Source organism: Zeugodacus cucurbitae, chromosome Y, assembly GCF_028554725.1.
Source record: "Zeugodacus cucurbitae isolate PBARC_wt_2022May chromosome Y, idZeuCucr1.2, whole genome shotgun sequence".
NCBI lineage: Eukaryota > Metazoa > Arthropoda > Insecta > Diptera > Tephritidae > Zeugodacus > Zeugodacus cucurbitae.
Window position 1 is genome coordinate 4,634,590 of NC_071673.1, and position 26,057 is coordinate 4,660,646.

At 37.3% G+C, this 26,057-nt stretch overlaps 1 protein-coding gene across 8 annotated transcripts in view; it reads left to right on the top strand.

Annotated features, from left to right (window-relative positions):
- LOC128923552 (protein rtoA-like) overlaps positions 1-26,057 on the top strand; it is a 2,411,103-nt gene that overhangs the window by 851,172 nt on the left and 1,533,874 nt on the right. For all 8 annotated transcript variants that reach the window (XM_054235822.1, XM_054235824.1, XM_054235823.1 and 5 more), the window contains one exon: positions 3,473-3,526. In XM_054235822.1, coding sequence (XP_054091797.1) covers positions 3,473-3,526 — 54 coding nt within the window. The remainder of the gene's footprint in view (positions 1-3,472; positions 3,527-26,057) is intronic.

The window sequence follows — 26,057 nt, forward strand, 5'->3', positions numbered from 1 at the left end:
TCGAATAAAAGATAGTGAAAGTGCAGAAAGTGCTAAAAGAATGGAAGTTGAAGAAAACGATATTACAGTGAATAAAATAGAAATAGAAAGAAATCAGTGCAAAGAGTTGTGCATGGACATTGAAATTTTTGGCAACGAAAATGTACGGTGCAAGGCACTAATTGACTCAGGCAGTAGCAGATCACTGGTTAGGAGATCCATAGCAAAAAAGTGTGGTTTGTATATCACTGAGTGCGATGAAAGATTAATTGGTTTTGGAGGTAGTCAGATTACCTGTCACGGAAAAATGTTAGCGCATATTAGAATGAATAAAGCTACACGATCTGTCGAATTGTGGGTAATAGAAGACTCAGTGATGACTTACGAAGCAATTGTTGGTATTGATGTCCTATCCAAAGGCACTGTAGTCATTGAAGAAGGCATGAGCACATTCATGCAAATTAAAAGGGATGTCTAAGATATAGGTGCTGTGTTAAGGGTAGGGATGGAGCAAAAGTTAGTTGAAATAGTGAATGTATATGCGAATTGTTTCGGTGAAAAGTTTCCATCACTGGGTATATCAAGGCGATTCGGAATGAATATCAAATTAACGTCGTCGAAACCAATTTATAAGAAACCATATATTATTCCAATTCCTAAACAGCGTGTTGTTGAGGGAATCGTAGTTGAGTTAATGCAGTTGGGTATTGTGCGTAGATCTGAATCCACATATGCATCACCAATAGTTATGGTGCGTAAGAAAAATGGGGAGGATAGATTGTGCATCGATTTCCGTGAGTTGAATGCTGTAACTGAAAAACAACTATGGTTGATGCCGACAGTTGATGACGTTTTTCACCACGTTGGATTTAATGTCCGGCTACTACCAGATTGAGTTAGAGGAAGACACAAAACCGTTTACCGCCTTAGTAACTCACAATGGCCATTATGAGTTCAATAGAATGCCATTTGGATTGCGGAATGCTCCGTGTACATTCCAAAAAATGATGACTCAGCTGATTGCACCGTTGAATAAAGCAGTTGTATGTTATGTGGATGAGGTAATTATAGCTACTGATACGGAAGAAGAAAATTTTTTTACTTAGAAGAGTTTTTAAAAATCGTTCAGAAGGAAGGGTAAACGCTAAGATTATCAAAGTGTTCATTCATGTGAGAAGTGAGGTTACTTTTCTAGGGCAACAGGTAGATGAAAATGGTATTAGACCGGGTATTGTAAAGACATCGGCGATTGAACATTTTCCAACGCCGCGAAATCAGGTAGAAGTTAGAAGGTTTTTAGGGTTGACAGGGGTTTTCTGGAAGTTTGTTCCCGAATATGCATTGATCGCTAAGCCTCTCACCCAGCTTACGAAGAAGGACGCAGATTTCATTTGACATCAGGAAGGACCATGAGCTCCATACAGACGCATCAAGTATGGGTATAGCCGCTATTCTTTTGCAACGAGATGAGAGTGAATTGAAGCCAATTGCATATTACAGTAGAGCATGTACGCAACAGGAAAAAAATTGGCATGCATATGAACTGCTCGCTGTGGTTGAATCATGTGAACGCTTTAGAATGTTCTTGCTCGGTAAACGTTTTACCATCGTAACAGATTGTCAGGCGATGACGACTTCAAAGATGTCAAAACCGATGATTCCGAAAGTAGCGCGTTGGCTACTACGATTGTTGGAATACGACTGTGACATAATACATCGGGCCGGGTCAACGATGAGTCACGTTGATGCTCTAAGTCGTGCACAAATAAGAGGGGACGAACAGGTAGAAAACGTATCTAGTAAGATTTTGACGCTGACAGTTGACGATTGGGTTTGCACCATGCAGAGGCAAGATAGCAAGCTGAATGAAATTATACGCGTAGTCTAGGGTGAAGACGCTGGCAATCAACGCAGTGACATAAGGAAAAGTTTCTGTTTGAAGAATCACCGGTTGTTCCGCTTAATTAAGAATGGGAGTAATTTGTTAGTTGTTCCAAAAGGCATGCGATGGCGAATACTTAAACTATGCCATAACGATGTGGGTCATCCCGGTTTGGACGGTTCTTTAAATGATCATGCAACATTTTTGGTTTCCGCGCATGAGGAACTTTACAAAGGGCTTTATCAAGTCGTGTATTGAGTGTTGTTACAGTCGCGTACCTATTCGCAAGGAATGCGAGCTCTATGGCATGGAGGTTTCAAAATTGCCGCTTCACACTTTATACTTGGATCATCTTGGGCCTTTTGTAAAAAGTCGTCGTGGTCATGAGTACGTTCTGGTCATCGTGGACGCACTCACCAGGTATTCGGTAGTTGTCCCAACTAGATCTACTAAAACCAAACCGGTCGTAGATGCATTGAATGATTTGACTCTTTTCTTCGGATTACCGCAACGAATTGTAACAAATAGAGGTACCGCATTTATGTCAGCAGCATTTGGTAATTATTGCGAGGCAAATAAGATACAACATATTAAGGTAGTTGTGCGTACATCACGTTCGAATGGTTTGGCAGAAAGGGTTAATCAGGCAGTATTGGCATTTTTGAGAGCATCGATCAGTGAGGCGAAAGATTGGGATACACATGTTCGTATGCTGCAATGGTCCTTAAATACTAAGGTGAACGCGACAACAAAGTTTGCGCCGATTGATTTGGTATACGATTTTCCCCTACGCGATTTAACGCAAAGTCACTACAGTCAAATTGCAACATCCGACAAGATGAAACCGTGGTGTGCCTTGTTTTCAGAAATAGACGATGATGGTGATTCTGAAGATGCTATTAATGACGAATAACTCGGGACGAGTTAATGTCAGGAGAGGCCACGCTGTCATCACCATATTTGTTACAATTGGCAAATTACAATACACATTCATTTTTATTTGTTCTTCTTTATATATTCATTCATTCATTTTTACTTTGAATAAGTTCATTTTAACATGTAAGCGGTCAGTCGCATTTTGAATTCAATAAGGAACGGTCATCTGACTCTGTCTTGAAGGACACTCGTTTGAGTCATAAATTGACGGCACATATAAGTGTAGAAATACTATGAGTTTTTTTTGGTTTCGTGGAAATGACTCTTAGTCATTTTTGATTTTAGTATTAGTACTCATTTGCACTAATTTGTTTGGCTCATGAGTTAGTGCACTAATTTCATTAGTACTCAATCTGGTGTATATCTGTGTAAAATCTCATCTGTCGCGAAAACGGCTCAAAATGCTCACCTACAAGTGCCTAACGCGCCATAAGAAGTTTTCACTTCAAAAATTTTGCGTGGCATCCCTCAATTTAATTCCATTCAGAATTCATCTCTAGTAGAGTATTTGCCGTTTATGCTCACAGGCTTTACCCAAGTAGAATATAACCGTCTAGAAATGAAGCATAAACGTAGTAAATGTCATCATCCTCATTATTTTGATATATTTGCAAGATTAATTGCTTATTATAAGGTAAAAATTAAGTGCTCATTATTGGTATGTTTATTTTTCAGTATAAGTTTCGTTCAATCAATAGCGGAGAAGATTCTACAACTGAAACAAAGAATGTAAGTATAATTAAAAGATATATAAATATATAGTTTTAAAAATTCTTTGTTTACTGTTTGTTAATCTTACATTTACTTTTATACCAATTGAGTTAATATTAAAGTTGTAGGTTGGTAACCTGAAGGTTTTAATTTATGAATTTTTAAATTAATTTAATAAATATTTGTTTTATAATTATTTTGCATTACATTTTTTAACCAACACAAATGGAATACATATATGGTACTTTGTTGGCTTTGATTTTATGGATATGATTAGTAACAGCCCTATCATACCCATTTGTAAACCAACCTCCTAATTCTTGTGTAACTAATTGAAATCTAAACCAAATTATATCCCAAGCTGCATTTAGCTGCACTCAGTGCGCCAATTTCATTAGAATCGTTCATCGCGTCCCCATTTATTTTTAGCAACAACAGTTGCTAAGAGAGTATTATAATTTTGTTCACTTAGCGGTTGTTTGATCAGGATGACGAGTGGAGTTGAAGTCCGGATGTCTGTCCGTGCAAGCGATAACTTGAGTAAAAATTTAGATATCTTAATGAAACTTGGAACACATGTTCCTTGGGACCGTGAAAGGTTGCTTTCGAAAGCGCCATTGCCACGGCGAAAACCAAAAACACATAAAGTGTCATAACTAAGCCATAAATAAAGTTATAACAGTAAACTTTGGAACAAAGGATAGGACTAGGAAGGGGCATATTGGATGAAATTTTTTTTGACGAAGTGGGCGTGGCCCCGCCGCCAAATCGGTTATGTGTATATATCTTGAAATCCAATGAAGCTATATAAACTAAACTTTCTGAAGTAGATTCTCTTACGTACTCCTCCACACACCATGAAAATAGTTGAAATCGGATAATAACCACGCCCACCTCCCATACAAAGGTTAGGTTGAAAATTACTAAAAGTGGGTTAACTCACTAACGAAAAACGTCAGAAATACTAAATTTCACAGAAATAATAGCAGAAGGAAGCTACACTCAAAGTTTTTTACAAAATGAAAAATGGGCGTGGCATCGCCACTTAAGGGTCAAAAACCATATCTCAGGAACTACTTCACAGATTTCATTGAAATTCGGTATATAATATTTTCTTGACACCCTGATAACACGGACAAAAATGAGCAAAATCGTTTCACAACCACGACTACTTTCCTTATAACTCAATTTTAAATTCCATAATATACTAGTGACCCGCCCGGCTTCGCACGGGTGCAATGCTGATGCTAAATACATTACAGAGAAACTGTGAACGTTGTAATGAATGTTATTATACATATAGCGGTTTACTGCATGGGCAATAAACATGACATTTACACAAATATTCATATTTTTTTGCGTCGAATTACAAAAAAAAAATAGGAAATTCAATTCTTAGATATTATTTAAGATTGTTTTGTATATTTTTTTGTTTTTTTTTTTTTGAAGTGAAAACTTCTTATGGCGCGTTAAGCACTTTTGTGGGTGAGCATTTTCAGCCGTTTTCGCGACAGATGAGATTTTACACAGATATACACCAGTACTACTCAATACTAATGAAATTAGTGCACTAACTCATGAGCCAAACAAATTAGTGCAAATGAGTACTAATACTAATATCAAAAATGACTAAGTCTTAGTCTTATTTACATGAAACCAAAAAAAAACTCATAGTATTTCTACACTTATATGTACCGTCAATTTATGACTACAACGAGTGTATAGTAACAATTTGATTTTACTCACTTATTCATTGGTTACGATGAAAATATACTTGAATGAGTTCGGTACACTGATCGGAACGAGTGGAATTGTGACTTCGTAGCTGAGCACGAAAGTTAAGATACCCAGTGAGAATTTTGTCACATAAAATTTTTCATTATTTCATTGAATATGCATTTTCGTGCGTCTTTATTCATTTTCAATATATTAATATTAAAAGAAATATATTAGAACCTAAAAGTATTAACTTTACTGTCATTAAATAACTTAAAACATTAAATGTAATACACAATATCAATGAACAAAACACATCGTTAGTCAATTCCCACTTCAACGAAAGGTATCAAGAGAAACTTACTTATTATTCATACTCTCGCTTTGTGTGCTGTGCGTGAATGTGTTTTAGTGGATATTAGTGTTTGATGATTTTTGACTTATATGCACTAATACTATTTTTTATGTTACTCAACCAATGACTCAAAAAATGGAATAATTGCAGTTCTCTGATATACACCGCGTTTATTCTTGCTATACGCAGTTTTTGCATGGGAATTCGTTCGTGCCCTCGCGACAGACAAGATTGAGAATTTTTTATATTTATTTTATAAATGAATATTAAATGGAAAATTTATTTATTTAAATATTTCATTTGACATTTATTGATTTAATTTTTACAAGAAAAGGGTTATCTATTTTTTCATTCAATTGTCAAAGCTTACGACGACATGTGCATGACCAATAAGTTGATGCTCTTGTTAAGTAAATTAGTGTGTTAATATTATCAAAAACTCATATGAGTAACGAAGAAACCATTGACATTCCAAATTTTAACTTTATAACAAGTTTCAAAAGAGACAATCATCCAGCAGGTGGGGTGGCTATTTATCATCGATCCGATGATACTATGGCCACATTTTCTACAGATCATAGTACATGCGAGATATATCAGTATGTTTAGCACTAATGTTTGGAATATTGGTGATATATGTATTTCCCAATGCCATTCTAATGAACAAACAATAATAATGGCTGCCGTTTATATTTCACCAAAACAGTCTTTACAAGCAATACTATAGTTCTTGTATTCAAATTTATTCATTTATTCTAAAGCTGCTACCGCACTATTTATGATGAAAATTAATAGGAGATTTGATCATTATCCTATGATTTTGAGTGGAGATTTCAACATAAACTTTGCAGATGTCAAAAATCATTCTTCAATTGAATTTTTATATGAAGAATTTGATTTAACGATGTCCAATGATCGCAACCTTAACACAACAAAATACATAACTACTATTGATGCAGTATTCACAAGATATGTAAATATATTTAAATCAAAATTGTTCATTTCATACTTTAGTTACCATAGACCTATTGTTTCAGTTTTAGAATTTGATGAAAATCCTGATAATGATGATGAAAATGTTGATAATGATGATGTAGGAGTTGTTGAAATTATGGATAAGTATTGATAAATTTTGTATTTACTATTTACTAATATTTAATTATGTCCACATTGCTTTGATAAACTTGATTTTTTATGTACAATTTCTCATGTCGCGAGAGCACCTAAAAAAGTTCCCAACGCGCCATAAGTTCAAGTTTTCACTTCTGCCTGCATTCCCGGAATGCAACCCCACTCGTTTTTTTGTGTATTTTTTATTAGCGTTTTAAATATTTTTTTCGTTTTAATTTTTTTGTTTGTTTTTTTGTTTCTATTTTTAATTTTTGCAAAGAGGACATAATCCCAAAAGAAAAACCTTTTATTGTGTTAGAGCTTCCCTTTAAACAATATTTGATGTTGTTTTATTCTGTGGCAACAAAATAAATTTAATTTCAGGGGCTCAGACCCGCGATAGTCCAACATACATTTGACCATGAGTAAAACATGTCTTTTGCAGTCGTACCCTGCTAATTCGAAGGTTTGGCCTTGGGACTTGTTAACCGTTAATGCGAAAGATGTTTTTACCGGAAATTGAAGCCGTTTAAATGGGATTGGCAGATCAGACAGGATCATCGGTATCCTCGGTATATGAGCCAGTTGACCAGCTGCTGGGCCAGTAATAATAGTTGCTACAATTAAATTGTCCTTTAACTCTTTAATAAGCAGCCTCGTCCCATTACACATGTTCGGAGGGCTTAAATTTTTTAAAAGCATTATTGGAGTTCCGATTTTTAGCGACAACTCATGTGGTGGCAGTCCAGAAGGGTTCAACGAATTTAGAAATTCCTGTGGATAATGGACTGCGTCTTCGATATTAGTCACATTGTCGATTGATTTGTATGTTTTTATTTGGCCGGGGACGTTTTGAACTATTAGATTGTTTATTTCATTAACAGTATCATTCTTAGGAGACACTATAGCCCTAGAACATAGCCAATGAAAGTCCTTTTGGTGCAAATTCTTGATATCAGGGTATATAGCATCTTTTAAGTTTTCCAAATTATGGAGTATTTGACCTAGAGACTCATCCAGAAGTATGTCACAATGATCACTTAAATTTGGAGTGGGAAAAATTCCTTCTCCATGTTTTAGCAGTTGTTGTGGGAAATCGCTATCAGTGATTCCATGAACATGAGCTCTCATATTCGTTCGTAATTTCAATGTTTCAATTGAAGCCCATAAGGGTGACGATTTCAAGCATGCCTTGATGATATCTGCTCGCGTACCTCTGTTAATAACGAGGAGAGTTTGTCGAAAATCTCCCGCAAAAATAAAAGTAATCCCGCCCATAACTGCAGAGGAGTTCCTTAGATCCTGTAAGGTTCTGTTCACGGCCTCTATATGTGCTCTATGGCTCATCGTGCATTCCTCCCACATCATCAATGAGGCGTCTTGTAGTAATTTACCAATGAGCAGTTTTTCCATCCGTCAAGAGAGTTGCAGCAATTCCTGAGGAAGCAACTGCTATTGCTATCTTCCCCGATTCTCTTATTTTAGCAAGTATCAAATTAGCAAGAAACGTCTTTCCTGTTCCAGCGGGTGCATCCAAAAAGAAAACTTTTCTTTTGTCATTAATGACGCTATCGGCTATAATTTCAAAAGCATCTCTTTGATCTGGGACTAATTTTGGCAGATTTTCATTAACAAAAGCGGTCAAATTATGTGTATCATAGCGATTAGTCATTGTCTCTGCTCCATTATTTTCTGTACGAACTAAACATGGTAATCCAAAGTCACTTAGGCTTTTGTCATTTAATTGCATCAGTTTATTTTCTATTTGTATCAGACCTTGGTTGTAAATTTCCGCATTGTATGGTAAGTTTACATGTTGTTGTCTGATTCTGTGTCTAATATCTTCACATAAATTGTCTTTGAAAATGTCCCGTAATTTTAATGGTTCCGATGGCTGGAAAATAAAAGTATGACTACAAACAATTCTTTCAGTTGTTGTGAACATTGAGAAAGCAAAGCTTCTCTGAGAGTATTTTCCCAATGGTCATCGTTTTCTAGCAAATCTCTAGCACGGCAAGCAGCTTGATATGTTTCTTTGAGAACACCGTAAACGGTTTTTAAGTACTGGAATAAGGTTGGGCCCCGTACGTGATGTAGCAACACCCTAAGATAGAAACACTCGGATTGAGAAGGATGGACATAGTAGACTCTGCCTAAAGCTGCATCTTTTTTTATTCCTGGATGACCAACTACGTTCTCACCACGCTTCCTTCTTGTGAACTTATTATTGGCCCATGTATAGTATTGCGGGACTTCCTGGTATAGAAGTGTTTTTGCGAATTCATCTTCATTACATAGCTCAAAAAAAGCCAGCAAAGTTGTTTTACGTGGATTTTGGGCCACTTGTTCTGCCGTTTCTGCGGTAAAATACACCCTTTGGCCATTTTCTAAGTGAACAGCTAACTGCAAGACTGTAGGATGTCGCTCGAGGATCGGAAATTCCAATATCCGCCAGGCAGCTTCGGAAGTACTTATGGAGCGGCCATTCACGTAGTTTTCCACTGCATCATATGGGTTTCTGACGCCAAATGTGGGTTGATCCGATCCTTTATTTATGCATTTACAAATGTATTTGATGGCTTGAACTGAGTGACAGTACTCAACATGTATGTGAGCATTGAACGTCCTGCACAAAAGTGGAGAATTATCTATAGTGAAATTACTGCCTCTGATATTGAGCGAAGCGCTCTGACCTCCACTTGCGGCATCACGACGACGATATACTGGATATCCGTCATCTCCGGTTTAAGTTTCGTTGACCAAACGTCGCGGGTATTTTTTGTGCAAATGCCGTTTTTCATACGTGGTGCTGTTAAGTTATGTTCTCCGCATGGTCCGTGCACCATATTTTTAGTTACGATATCGTACAATATTTGATCGTTTTGTTGGTTGGGAAGTTCCGCAACTATGACCCTATCAATTTCGTCTGGTTGTATTTTTGTCTCTATCCAAAACAGCATATGACAGTGTGGTAAACCTCGCTTCTGCCACTCCACACTCACCATGTAACATTTCACTTTGCCGAATATTTCATCTTTGTTGAATAATTTTATGAATTTCTTCATTTTTAAGTGAAACACCCTTGAAATGATGTCATGACGATCGAAAATTCGCTGACCAGGTAGTAGTTCCGCTTTAATTTCAGGCCATTCAGGATTGCACGTAAACGTGACAAATAAGTCTGGTCTCCCGTAGTTTCGGGCATACGTCATCGCGTCTTGTGTTTTTTCATGCAGGTAACGTGGAGAACCTATAAATGAAGATGGTAAGATTACGCGCTGACCGATATTTGATGGATCAACATTTCCGTCTTGATTTAAAGCGTCTCTGAGATGAATGTATTCTTCAGCCCTTAGTCTCTGTTGGTTACGACATATGTAATTCAATCGTTTCGATATCATTTTTGCCATCATATCTACAATATATTGGCTAAATAAGTCCATGTAATAATGTAATGGATTAAAACTGTTAGCTCTAACCATCAACCTGATTGCATAAAATTACATGCACGTCACAGTTTTGTTACGCGCAGTACCTTCCTGTGGAATGGTTAAATAATAACCGTCTTCTCCTTTAACGAACATTAAGGGATACTGTAGTGGATCATATGATTGATGTAACTCGGATACCCTTTGAAGTTGGCCGTCTCTTCCGTGCAGCACTATGTCTCTGGGGCCATTTTCTTCGTCAACCAAGAGAACAGCTACCTCGGTTACAACTGGAATTGTATCTACCCGAATGAGCAGTCTGCGGTGGGCGGTCGGAATGAATAATTAGCTTTAAATTATCCGAAGAGTTGCGTTCAATATTTTGTTTAAAGCTTCGTATATATACGTTGTGGCTTTTCAGTGCTGTCTGTATTTCGTTAACTAAGTATATTTTTAGCGTTGGAGCTATGTTTGCCTTCAAGGTGATCTGCATATAAAATAAAGTATATCTGTAAGCATTGTGGATTTCGGCCTGATGGTGGTAAAAGGCTACCAATAAGATTATATACCTGGCCCTCTATTTTAAAAGTTGGCATAAAATTACCTTCTTTTATTTCTTTGGCGCCAAACGAAGTCATTTGAAAAAAGCTATTGTATAGCGAATGATTATTTGCAAAAATATTTTTTATTTGCTGCGGTGGTTCTTGAATATTGGGGACAATAACTTTTCCAGAAGCACAGCACATGCCATTAGTTTCATCGACCCATTTTTTTGGCAGAACACTTAGGGCAAATCTTATTCATGTTACCGATTTGGACGGAAGACTGTTGAGCATAATCGATCTGTCGATCGTATTTAAAAGCCGATCTGTTACTGTGAGCTACAACTTGATTCCGATTGAGCTAGAGGCTTAGTACTTGACTATCGCGCATGCACATGAGAAGTTCTTAAATTTTGTTCAGCTAGGCGCTGTGAACGCTCAAGACTGGACTCTCGTTCGCGTATTTGAGAGGTTCTCATGTTTTGTTCAGCGAGCCGTAGCGAACGCTCGGTACTCGACTCTCTGGCACGCGATTTCGCCACATATTCTCTCTGACTTAAAAGACGATTTTCAGTTTCCTGGCCTGGGAATTATTTCTAGAAAGTGAAGATCTTGATCTTTTGGGCGTTTTTTTTAAATGATAAAAGATAAAAACGCCTTTAAACTAATCTTTGAGCTACTTACAACTACCTACTATAACAACGTACACAACTACTACCTATTTGTTAAAATTAAATCATAAAAATCATTCTAGTCATTCCTTAGGATAACTAAATGTACAATATCTGTGTGTTACCTACTAAACGAATTATTATCAAGCGACAATTTTTTTAATTCCGCACACGACCATTCAGTAGAAAGCCGACCGCGCGAGTGATCTTAACCCCCTTCCCGTACTTCCGTGCCCGAGTGACGCCTACAATTCTACAACGCATAGTTAGCCGCCGGCCGGATATTTTTCAAAATTTTTAACTCGTAATATCTTTACAAATAAACAGCCTTTTTAATTAGTGGTATTTCAATTAATTTTTTATACAAAAAATCGCTTATTGTGACAAAACCATATAGATAAGTTCTACAAAATTGTAGTTTTCGCAGCGTTCGCGATTAAAGAAAGTTTTTTGTTATTTTTTTACATTATCGGAGTTTTGGTAAGGAACGCTATTTCTTTTTTTTTGTTTTTTGCAATATAATTATAGCTTATGTCACTCAGGGATAGTATAGCTTTCCAACGGTGAAAAAATTTTTCAAATCGGTACAGTTGTTTCGGAGCCTATTCGAGACAAACAAACAAAAAATCAAACCTTTCCTCTTTATAATATATAAGAGAAGAGAGAAGAAGAAAAATACATAAGGAAACAATGAAGATAGCGGAATAAAACTTTACACAAATATCTGGCTTCATTTACTATGTATGACGATTTTCGTTAAATATAAATATAGCCTATGTCACTCAGGGATAGTATAGCTTTCCAACAGTGAAAACATTTTTCAAATCGGTACAGTTGTTTCGGAGCCTATTCGAGACAAACAAACAAAAAATCAAACCTTTCCTCTTTATAATATATAAGAGAAGAGAGAAGAAGAAGAATACATAAGGAAACAATGAAGATAGCGGAATAAAACTTTACACAAATATCTGGCTTCATTTACTATGTATGACGATTTTCGTTATTCTATTAAACTTTATGCAGAATATATGGGTAAATTTCTGTTATGTAAATAAAACTTCTTCAATAAATTGTGAGAGTATAAAATTACCACTGACCGACCCAAAAAACCGGTTCTTCACAGAAAACCGACTACCCACTCGTCGAAGTTTTGCCCACCGACCGCCCACACTGCCACGAGTGTGTCCCAAAAAAACCGGTTCCAAAAATTAACCGGTTACTGCAGTACTAGGCATATGCCGCAAAAAACCAAAAAAATTCGGCAGCAAGTGGCCATACCTACTTTGCGGCATATGCCTAGTACCAGTATGCCAGTGATCGGTTTTGCTCGTGCCCTTCTACCCGAACACTTCTCAACTGATTTATACCGCACATGAAAATACGGACATATATCTGGTTTTGGCCATATATAGAATAACGAACTCAAGAAACATACTACACAGTGTTGTATTAGTCATATTTTAATTTTGCATGTGAAACAACAACAGTGTTGGTATGACAGTCATAAAAAAATATGACAATATGACGATATGACAAAATATGACACCTTGTGAATACCCTAATTGTAGTTTATAAAATAAATGGAATATAAAAAAATAGGATGTTTTGTTAAATGGACTGTGACGAAAAAAATCAACATATGTCACAAAAATTGTTTTGTCAAATTGATTACTAGAGCGCTAAACCTCCTAGCGATTTCATGCATTACTAGTAATTAGTCTTTTCGCTAATGATTTGTAATGCAACGAGGCATTACTCGAAAAATGAATTGGCAAAACCCACCCCTAAAAACACTACTCTGAGTTTTTTCATTTCGTGCTCTCTATCTCTCTAGTCTCTTTTGTCACAGAATTTTTTTCCAAAAATTTGACGCGTCATTTCACATTTTTCCGACTAAGAGGAAGATGCGTAATTTGCGTTTTCTAGCCAAACCGACTTCATTCGCTCAGGAATAGATCAAGGTTTACAACAACATAGCAATTTGTTACCCTGCAACGACAACAACAACAAGCGAAAGCTTTTTCTGTGAAACATGTAAAAGAACGTCCGATGTGTAAATAATTTTGACTACCTCTGTATATTGTAATCGATATAAAGCAGCAAAAGTTTAATGCCGCGCTAAAAGCACAACTGATATATGTATATGGCAACGACTGTAATGGCTTTGCTATTTAGTTATATTATTTATATGCTCAGTCACTTCATTGTATTGTTCAATCGACAATCTGTGTGACGAAGAATTTTCGCCCTGGAGAATCACTTCGGATAATACCACCAAATTATTCTTGAACTTTGTACCGTTATACGGTTTTCATACTCTGAGTTGTTTCTCTAAATATTATTATATTAAGAATTTTTAGCCTTTAATTCCAAAATGGTAGAAGTGGATGAATTTCGTCGTCTCTTGGGGTCGTCCCATACCCCAATAACCAGTAAATATTTATTTTCATTGCTCCGAAATGATCTTAGTAGTAGTTGACATTGTTCTAATTTTTATACTCTCGCAACAAATGTTGCTAAAGAGAGTATTATAGTTTTGTTCACATAACGGTTGTTTGTAACACCCAAAACTAAACGAGTTAGATATAGGGTTATATATACCAAAGTGATCAGGGTGAAGAGTGGAGTTCAAATCCGAATGTCTGTCTGTCCGTCCGTCCGTCCGTCTGTGCAAGCTGTAACTTGAGTAAAAATTAAGATATCTTGATGAAACTTGGCACACTTATTTCTTGGCACCATAGGAAGGTTGCTTTCGAAAATGAGTAAAATCGGACCACTGCCACGCCCACAAAATGGCGAAAACCGAAAACACATAAAGTGCCATAACTAAGCCATTAATAAAGCTATGGAATTAAAATTTGGTATGAAGGATCGCACTATGAAGGGGCATATTTGGATGTAATTTTTTTGGGGAAGTGGGCGTGGCCCCGCCCCCTATTAAGTTTTTTGTACATATCTCGCAAACCAATAGAGCTATATAAACCAAACTTTCTGCAGTCATTTTTTTAGCCACTTCCTAATACAGTAAAAAATGAAAGAAATCGGATCATAACCTCGCCCACCTCTAATACAAAAGTTTGGTTGAAAATTGCTAAAAGTGGGTTAACTTACTAACGAAAAACGTCATAAACACTAAATTTCACATAAGAAATGGCAGATTAAAGCTGCACTCAGATTTTTTTACAAAATGGAAAATGGACATGGCGTTGCCCACTTATGGGTCAAAAACCATATCTCAGGAACTACTCGACCAATTTCAATGAAACTTGGTTTGTAATAGTTTCCTTACATCCCAATGATATGTTGTGAAAATAGGCCAAATCGCTTCACAACCACGTTTACTTCCTATATACCAGAACTTCGAAGACAATCTGAATCGTTTACTTTACAATATATAAAGTAAGCACTAGTGAAGATATCGGTGCAGAACTTTGCACAAATACTACGTTAGTAGTGTGGCAGCCCCATTCTAAAAATCGCCGAAATCGGTCCATAGGTTTTTAAGGCCCCATATATCGAACACGAGGACCTCGGTGCTTCTAACCTAATATTATGGTTTCCAACTTTCAATGGACTTTATACAATATATATGACGAATATGTGGGTCAAATTGTGTATTATATAATATAAATAAAGTTAAATAAATAAATTGCGAGTGTATAAAATGTTCGGTTACACCCGAACTTAGCCCTTCCTTACTTGTTCCCTTTTTGTTTAACATACTGGTGTTCTTCAATGCTGTTGATGTCTGTTTATCTAGAAGCAGTTCCTCATCGAAAGTTCCTCATGGCGAAACCGTATTGGTCAGGTTTGAAACAATGACATCTGTTATCGAGAGGTTACTTTCAGATGTACTAAAGTTCGGAATTTTAATGACACATGATACGAATCGTTAAAATCCATTTCATGAAAAGCATCATCTTATAGCTGCATTTTTCAGAGCCATTCATAAAACGCTAACTACCTGGCGCAGAAGGGAAATCATATAGTTGATAATTTCTATATCAAGAGATGTGACGGTTTAATCAAGCAGTTATTTTATTATTCAACTCACATTGATCCAGCAAACTCAATGCATTTTTAGATATAGCCACTAATTTTTTGCATCTTTCAATTTTGAATTAATAAATTAATTTTTTTTTGTAAAAACTTAACATCCACGGCACTCCATCCGGTATCTCAAAGGACCAAAACTGCATAGACCAGTGTGGCTTTCTGGCCTATCAGACTAATTTAACCTAAACTATAATCCAATAAACAACTACTTTTTATTCAATTTTCTCTTTTTACCCTTGATAAAATCACTTCCAGTAACATAAGAGATCAAATTTAATACTTTACTGCTTCACAAAAAAACTAAATACAAGCTGTTTTGACTTTTCACATTTGAAAGATTGATAAATCAACCTATATCAGATGAGAAAGCATGTTTGGGCAGTTTAGCATTTGACATAAGAGCTTCAACCGAAAGAAACGGTGTTGTCAATCGCAATTCTGAAAAATTGTGTTCTCACTAAATTCATATAGGCTGTTTTGTCAAAAGTACGTTATGTTTTTTTATTTGAAATTATGCGAAATTTCTGCCTATTTGGATGCTGTAACCTACAAACTACAAATCGCAGAAATACGCAGATTAGACAGAAAGATGCGTATAAAAATTTTGGAAAATTGTCTTATTTAAAGAGAAGTTGTTCTGTCAGATGTCCACATGTCGTTGAACCGTTTAGCCGAATCGATGAGAGCGCGCCACTCCTCTCTTTCCTTTGGTGGGTACTGCATCGAACACTTTCAGAGCTGGAGTAGAGTGCTGAACTACATCAATGTCGCCTCCGCTATTCGCCGTTGCCAATGTTCTGAGGACCATAATCGCAAAATTTTCCTCTCGAAAACTCCTAGTGTCGTCTCAACTGATGTTGACATCGTCCAAGCTTCTGCACCATAAAGCAGAAAGGGAATGATAAGCGACTTGTAGAGTTTGATTTTGGTTCGCCGAGAGAGGAATTTACTTTTCAATTGCCTACTCAGTCCAAAGTAGCACCTCTCGGCAAGAGTGATTCAGCGTTGGATTTCGAGGCTGACATTGTTGATGTTGTTAATACTGGTTCCCAGGAACACGAAATTATCTACGACTTTGAAGTTATGACTGTCAACAGTGACGTGCGAGCCAAGACGCGAATGCGACGACTGTTTGCTTGATGACAGGCGATATTTCGTCTTGTCCTCATTCACCTCCAGACCCATTCACTCCACCTCCTTATCCATGCGGGAAAAAGCAGAACAACGGCGCGGTTGTTGCTTCCGATAATATCAATATCATCGGCGTACGCCAGCAGTTGTACACTCTTATAGAAGATTGTACGTTCTCTATTTAGCTCTGCAGCTCGTATAATTTTTTCCATCAAGTTAAAGAAGTCACACGATAGTGAGTCACCTTGTCTGAAACCTCGTCTGGTATTGAGCAGCTCGGAGAGGTGCTTCGCAATCATGACGGAGCTTTTGTTGTTGCTCAACGTCACCTTACACAGCCGTATTAGTTTTGCGGGGATACCAAATTCAGACATCGAGGCGTAAAGGCAACTCCTTTTCGTGCTGTCGAAAGCAGCTTTAAATCGACAAGAAAGTGGTGTATGTCGATCCTCTTTTCACGTGTTTTCTCCAAGATTTAGCGCATGGTGAATATCTGGTCATTTGTGGATTTTCCAGGTCTAAAGCCACACTGATAAGGTCCAATCAGTTTGTTGACGGTGGCTTTAGTCTTTCACACAGTACGCTCGATAGAACCTTATAGGCGATATTTAGGAGGGTTATCCCACGGTAATTGGCACAGATTGTGAGATCTCTCTTTTTATGGATTGGGCAGAGCACACTGAGATTCCAATCGTCAGGCATACTTTCTTCCGACCATATTTTGCAAAGAAGCATGCACCTTATCAGCTCTTCGCCGCCGTATTTAAATAACTCGGCCGGTAATCTATCGGTTGTTCTTCAGGTTCTTCGGTTGTTCTTCAGGTGGGTAATTGCTATTCGGATTTATTCGTTGTCGGGTAATGGAACATCTGTTCCATCGTAATCGATTGGGGAATCGGGTTCGCCATCTCCTGGTGTTGTACCTTCACTCCCATTCAGAAGGTCGGAGAAGTGTTCCCTCCATAATCCCAATATGCCCTGGACATCGGTGCTCGTAGGTGCGTTCTAAGCGCTCAGAGAAAGTATTTTTGGTCACATCGTTCTTCTTTTCCTTTGGGGCGTGGGCACAAATAAGCGATATGTTGAAAAACCTCGCTTTGATGCGGATTGTGGCTAGACGTTTCGTAGGCGTAGACGTCTCTCTTCCACCACAAATCCAACACCAAATTTGCGCTTCTTTATATGGCCGCTGTAGTTGATGTCACAAGGACCCACCTTTTTCCGTTCTTGTCCCGTTCATCGCACTTCTTGGATGGCGGTGATATCAGCCTTTTGACGTATGAGGACATCAACCAGCTGGGCAGAGGCACCTTCCCAATTAAGGGTCCTGACATTCCAGGTGCATGCCCTTAAATCATTATAATTCAAACGTTTGGAGGGGGTATCTCATCCGAGGCTTTCTTCGATTTTTCATTCGTACTTTGTTTTTATGAGGTGGGTCCCAAACCCTACGCACAACCGCAGAAGCGTGTTCGCCTTCTCACTTTAGATCGCCTTCAAACGGATGTTTGTTAGCTACACATGATTCCATCCTCCATATCATGTAGATATCAAAATTAAACGTGGCAAAATATTTGCAACAATAAGATTTTCGAAGGGGGAGGGGTTTCTACTGCCTGGTGATTTTCCACAAACTTTGTTGATATTTGTTTTTTGATATTGATTATATTTTCTAATAATTAGTGACTCTCTAAATAATTTCATTTCGTTTCAAACAATTAACTAGAATATAATTTAACATAAGGTATGTATGCCATACCCACAGCAAATCGTGGCTCGGTCACAAGTAATACATACAAGCCGCTGGAATAACATACATATTGAGTTAATTGCTAGGAGGGTTGCTATTGAAAATGGGAGAAATCGGACCACCACCACGCCTACAAAATGGCGAAAACCGAAAATCTATAAAGTGTCATAACTAAGCCATAAATAAAGTTATAAATGTAAAATTTGGTATAAAGGATCGAACTAAAAAGGGACATCTGGATGGAGTTTTTGTTGAAAAGTGGGCCTAAATGAGTTTTTTATGATATAATCGGATAATAACCACACCAACATCCCATACAAAGGTTAGATTGGAAATTAATAAAAGTGCGTTAACTCACTAACGGAAAACTTCAGAAACACTAAACTTTACAGAAGAAATGGCAGCGGATAGCAGCGCTCAGTTTTTCAAAAATATTGTCGCTTTATTCCCGTTATTTCGGTTAATATGTGACATGGTTTATCAAAATTAAGAGAGCGTATAGTCGTGGATTATAGATACTATAATGGTGAAATTTTTTTTTTTAATTTTAAATGGTAAGCACTAAAATCCCTTTCTATCTTGGGCAATACATTTAATGTACTTATATGCACATTTGTATGCTTTTTACTTATATTACCTACATTTGTATTTGTACCGCATGAGACATAACATTCAATTTAAAGCTTTAAGTGGTGAAGGAGCAAATATATATCTTAAAGCTGCCTCAGATTGGAAGGAAAAACTATCAATACTTTTAAAAAATTATTTACCTGAGGATCAGTTTAATGCGCATGAAACTGGACTGTTTTATCGTCAAATACCTACTCGAAGTTGCGTTGCAAAATGCTCAGTTTGTAAAGGAAGCAAACTGGCAAAAGAAAGACTGAGCATATTGTTTTGCTGCAGCAGTACTGGAGAAAAGTTAATCCCACTAGTTATTGGTAACGCTGCGAAGCCGCGAGATTTTCACCGAAATAAAATCGACCAAATTATTGTGCAATGGAAATAAAAAGGCTTGGATGACAATTATAAAAAAGCAAAATAGGAAAATTATTTTGTTTATTAACAACGCTACAAGCAGTTTAATGAATGAATATTCAAGTGTGTTTGTAAAATTTCTGCCACCGAACCTAACAATAGAAATACAACCTCCAAGGTTGCAACAATGTAAGTGAATTGTCGAAAATAATTTCTGTTTTGGATGCTGTTCGGTGGTTGATTTTTTCTGGGACGAATTAGACCCTCTTGTGATGAAAAAATGCTTTCAACGTGTTCCTTGCTATGATTTCCTGGAATGTCCACCGCAAAGAGATCTGAATTATGAAAGTTTGATAAATCACAACTATCCTGAACAAATTCGAAATGTATTAGTATTGCCCATACTTGTGGAAGTATGGAGAAATAGATAAAAGTACATGAACAGGTGAGTAATTCCCATGAAACTATTTTTAACTAGTAAGGAAAGGCTAAGCTCGGGTAATCTTATAAAGATGACGCAATTCGACCGATATATTCGGCATAAAGTTCAATTGAATAATGAATCATCATAAATAGTATATGGGGACTGAGGTAATTCCTGAACCGATTTCACCCGTTTTAAACACCAAGATACAATATATCGAAGCCTATACGCTCACTTAATTTTATATTACCTATAATTAGGTATATGGGATCTAGTTAAAATTTTGACCCGATTTTAACCATTTTTGGCACAAAGACAAACTGTTATAAAAAATCCCTCTGAATTACATTGAAATATTTGAGAGATTTACCTATATTTTTAGTGAAAAATTACCCTTAGGCACTGATGTTCGATATCAGAGGCCTTGAAAAGTCGTGGTCCGATTTTGAAAATTTTTCCACAAGTGATGTCACAGCTCTAATACAGTATTTATGTAAAGTTTTATTCCGTTATTTTCATTGGTTCCTTATGTATGAATATATTATAAAGTGAACGAATCAGATGGAATTCAAAATTGAGTTATATGGGAAGTAGACGTGGTTGTGAACCGATTTCGCCCATTTCACCCGTGTCATCAGGGTGTCAAGCAAGTGTTATATACCGAATTTGATTGAAATCGGTCGAGTAGCTCCTGAGATATGGTTTTTGACCCATAAGTGGGCGACACCACGCCCATTTTGCTATTACCTGCTAACCTTTAAATCATGGCACTTTTTAGGAACAATGTCGGTAGCAAAACGGGTACTTTTTTTAGTATGGCATGAAGAAGCGATCCCAAAAAATAGGTTTCTCACCATGGAAAACTTTGTATTTGGTACTGTTCTCAAAAACCTTAAATATACTCAGGAGTATTGCAAAAAAACGCAAGTTAAGAAATTGTCAGGCCCTACTGAAGATGTGCCATCAGAAGCATTGTTGGTAGCTGCAAGCTGCAGCCTGTATAAAGGTGGAAAACGTAGTGTTTCACAGGTGGTGTCAATGCTAAACGCCGACGAAGAGTTTAGCGGTAAGATTTTGAAAACTATGAGTACCCCTCAGCGTCTACCGACAAAACTTTCTGATGAAAAAGCACTGGCGCTATTTGTAGATGTTGGACATACCAAGTACACATGGAATTTGTCAAAGAGAGCCGCTAGAGGGCAAAACGCCGATATATATCCATGCTACGACAAACTGCGTTGTGCGAAAAAAAAATGCTATTCTAGTGTCATCACGGTCACTGATCATTTCGCTGAAGTACCATTACAAAGCTTAGTAGACCATAAGATTGCTAGGATTATTGAAGCACATCCAGAAAGTTTTCAAAACCATATTGAAAATAACAATAACACACAATTAACTGCTACCTACAAATGGGGTTGTGATGGCAGCAGCGGCCATTCTACTTACAGGCAAAAATTTAATGACTTCGATGGAGAGATGATAGATCAATATTTATTTTCAATTTGTATGGTACCATTGATAGTGCAGAAAGGATCGACAGTTTTATGGAAAAACAATCGGCCTTCTTCTACCCGATATTGTCGACCCATTAAATTACTTTGCGAGAAAGGTTCGGCAGACTTGTCTAGCAGAGAAATTCAAAACATTAAGAGCCAAATATTAAATATCTTTCCAACATTTGTGAGTACCTTAAGAATTGATCACCAATTCCATATGACCATGCTTGATGGCAAAACGTTCAGTGTCATATCGGAATCGGCTTCGCAAACATGCGGAATCTGTAGCGCGACTCCCAAAAATATGAACGATCTAAATTTGGTGAAAAGCTTTCCTATTAATGCAAACCTATTTGAATATGGCTTATCAAGTCTCCACACATGGATTAGGTTTTTCGAGTGTGTTTTGCACATTGCATATAGAATACCAATACAAAAGTGGCAAGCTCGTGGTGCTGACAAGGATGTCGTTGAACAAAATAAAAGAAGTGTTCAGCAGAAGCTAAGGGAAGAAATGCATTTGTTGGTGGATATACCAATAGCTGGTACTGGCAGCAGGAACAACGGAAACACTGCAAGGAGGTTTTTCCAACAACCAAATTTGGCTGCTCGTATAACAGGAGTAAGCTATGATTTAATATATCGATTTAGCGTAATCTTACGAGCATTGGCTTGTGGATACGACATAAATTCGGACGCATTCGGATCTTACGCATTGGAAACTTTTTTTTTTTAATATTTCCTTATTTATTAAATCTGCTTGTTTTTAAGCCGAACAACAAGTTATAAAATCTTAAATCTAATTAAAAGCTAGACAAGCTCAACCAAGTGATTGAGCTATATTGGTGAAACGTTGCTCTTTAGTACGCAGGCATATCCCTTCTTTTTAGGCGTGTTTGATCGCAGGAATGTACTAAAGCATTAGCCAATGGGTTTGGGTGATCTCGGAGTTTAGATATATATTTCAATCTGCTGTCCTCTACTTCTTTCTTTACCATAGGGATACCAAGATCTTTATGGATATTTTCATTGCGCATGTACCATGGTGAGCACGTGATTGATCTAAGCATTTTCGATTGGAACCTTTGTATTATATCAATATTAGTTGCACAGGTCGTACCCCACAGTTGAATGCCATACATCCAAATCGGTAGGTGAATACCAAGATAGGTAACTTCATTCGCTTGAGGCACTAGAATATTGTTCATTTTTACTGCCGGGCACATTTTTGGCCTTAGGGAAAATGTAACATGCTTGCACTTTTGTTCATTTACATTTATACGCCAGTTTGCTAGCCATTCTTCGGCATTGGAAACTGCCGAAATTTTTGTTAAAGCATACTCCTGGTTTTACATGCCATCGTCTGTTCACAGAATTTTAATTCATGGAGCAGATATAATAAACCTTTTTTCCCTTCCGATTGGTATGATGTCCGAAGAAGCTCTAGAAGCCAGGAACAAGGACTATCGAAACATACGCGAGAGCAATACAAGAAAAAATTCCAGGAAAAATACAATGGAAGATATCATAAATGCTTTATTAGTTTCGTCTGACTCTTTGATATCTTCATTGTCAAATGAGTCTTCAATTTCGACTGCAAAAAATATTATTATGGACGATGATGTTAAGAGCTTGCTTTTAAAGAAGCATCTAGATATGCCTGATTCTGATTCCGAAGATTCTGAAGATAATTTTGATTTATAAAATTTGTTTATTGAAGGTAAAAAAAAATTTTGAAATTAAAAAAAAATAAAAAAAATTTTAAAAATTAAAAAAATAAATTTAAACAAAATTTTTTTTTCTTAAAAAATTCTATGACTTTTTTCTGAGCTGTGAAAAAAAACCGTCTGAAGATATCTTTTTTCGTTTAGAAGTTATTAATTAAATGCCGCTAACGAGGCCCAATCGCCCACTGTGCCACGCCTACTTCCTATATACCAGAACTTTGAAGACGATCTGAATCGTTTACTTTACAATATATAAAATAAGTACTAGTGAAGATATCGGTGCAGAACTTTGCACAAATACCATGTTAATAGTTTGGCAGCCCCTTCTAAAAATCGTCGAAATTAGACCATAGGTTGTCAAGGCCCCATATATCGATTATGAGGACCTCGGTGCTTCTAACCTAATATTATAGTTTCCAACTATCAATGGACTTTATACAATATAAATGACGAATATATGGGTCAAATTGTGTATTATATAATATAAATAAAGTGAAATAAATAAATTGCGAGAGTATAAAATGTTCGGTTACACCCGAACTTAGCCCTTCCTTACTTGTTATATATTGAATACGTACGTTTTTTACCCAATTAAAAAAAAAGTCAATAATATAAAAAAAACATTTCTTTATAACATGGACGCTCGCGTAACTTGGACAAAAATTGCTGAACCGCAGGTGTCCAGCTTAGGCAGGTATTACTGTATTTTGAAATCAACAGCGGCGGATGAATTGAACGAATGTCTGAAATCATCGTATTTGTGTCTATACATGAAAACCATACGATTGACTAGTGTGGTTTGATATCAATTCCATCTGCCATTTGTGAATCCACTTCAACAGAATATGTACTAATCAGGATTGGTTATCCGAACATTGGCAAAAATTATCGTAACTACACATTCGCAATCTTAGCTGCCAAAAATTCCGATGTTGGTGACTTAAACTCAAAGTCAGATTTCTGGAAATTTGTGTTCATACAAATCGATCGATCCTGTTGAAAATGAAGACAAAGCCGTGAATTATCCAGTGGAATTTCTAAATTCTTTGGTTTCAAAGTTGGATATTTTATTATTATGCTCCACAATCTTCATTCGCCGAAACTTTGCAATTGAACCCGACTGATTGTGACGCAGCTATCAAACAATGTGATAGTTGCAAGAATTTTGAAAGAGACTTGCAAGGGGACAGAATGTTTCAATCCATGAATTCAATTGAACTCCAACAATTTGCAATTTCTTCTCAAACGTACTCAGTTTCCAGTGAAACTTGCGATGACAATCGACAGGTCACAAGGACATTCGCTGGAAGGGAAATGCTATGGAAATGCCATGTTTTTTCACACTATACGTGGAGTCTTTACAAGGTAGAAAACCATCTTCTCTGTACATTTACACACCGGAAGAGAAAACAATAAATGTTTATTCTGCCAAGCTGTGTTAGATTGGAAAAATGTTGAAAAATCGCAAATAATTGATTTAACAATATAAATTCAACTTTCTTTTCTTTTCAAAACACATAATTTCACGCTGGGCTACGCCCGCGGGGCAGCTAGTTATTTTATATAAATAAACGTAAAATCGAATTATATGAAACAAGGAAAAATCCATATTATTCTATATATACATATAAAAATTTCATGTCACGTTGTTTATCCGGGACTGGCGCCTAAACTACTTAACCGATTTTAATGCCTCGGATGAGAAACACCACTTTTGATCACTAACGTTGAGCAACACCAAAAGCTCCGTCAGGATAGAGAAGGTACAATCTTCTATAAGAGTGTACAACTGCTGATGCCGATGATATTGATATCATCGAAAGCACCAACCGCGCCGTTTGTTCTGCTTTTTCCAGACTTGATAAGGAAGTGAAGCGTTTGGGTCTGGTGGTGAATGAGGACAAAACTAAATATCTCCTGTCATCAAACAAACAGTCTGCGCACTCTCGTCTTAGCTCCCACGTCACTGTTGGCAGTCATACATTTGAAATTGTAGATAATTTCGTATACCTGGGAACCAGTATCAACAACACCAACAATGTCAGCCTCGAAATCCAGCGCAGAATAACTCTTACCAACACTTGCTACTTTGGACTGAGTAGGCACTTGAAAAGTAAAGTCCTCTCCCGACGATCAAAAATCAAACAAGTCGCTCATTATTCCCGTCTGATGTATGGCGGTGAAGCGTGGACGATGACCACATCAGATGAGACGACTCTTGGGGTTTTCGAGAGAAAGGTTTTGGGCAAGATTTACGATGGAACGATGAGCTTTACGATTTATACGACGACATTGACATACTTCAGCGAATAAAAAGACAGCAGGTACGCTGGCTAGGTCATGTTGTACGGATGGATGAAAACACTCCAGCTCTGAAAGTGTTCGATGCAGTAGCCGCTGGAAAAAGCCGCGGAAGAGGACGACCTCCACTCCGATGGAAGCATCAAGTGGAAAGTAACCTGGCTTCACTTGGTGTTTCCAGTTGGCGCCAAAAAGCAAAAATAAAAAACCAATGGCGCGCTCTGAAGGATTCGGCTATAATCGCTTAAAGCGATTCCCACGCCAAATATATATATATTCTCTGGGTAGCCAACAGACATCCGTTTGAAGGCGAGCTAAAGTGAGAAGGCGAAGCCCACTTCTGCGGTTGTGCGAAGGTTTTGGGACCCACCACATAAAAAAAACCTTCCCAATGAAAGAGCAAACAAAGTCTCGGAAGAGAAACCCCACTTTTGATGACGACGCCTGCAAACGTTTTAAGGGTCACGTTTAGAGGGCATGCACTTGGAATGTCCTAAGGTGCTTCTGCCCAGCGCGTCGGTTGGGCGGGAGGAGGGTAATCGTTTGGGTTTATTATATTATATAAGGAAATACATTAAGCTACTTGGCTGTCCCCCGATCAAATAATGCGCAACCAGATGGATCAAGTTGTGATAGATGGACGACATGTCTCCATTGTTTTTGATATGCGTACGCTTCGTGGTCCCAACATCGACTCGGACTACTATCTTGTAGTAGCTAAGATACGCAATCGCCTCAGTGCAGCAAAGCGCACACGTCAACAAACACAAGGAAGGTTCGATATCGAGAAGCTGCAATCACAACCAAGAGCCAACGATTTTCTACTCGACTTTCACTCCTGCTCTCTCACGCATCAGCAAC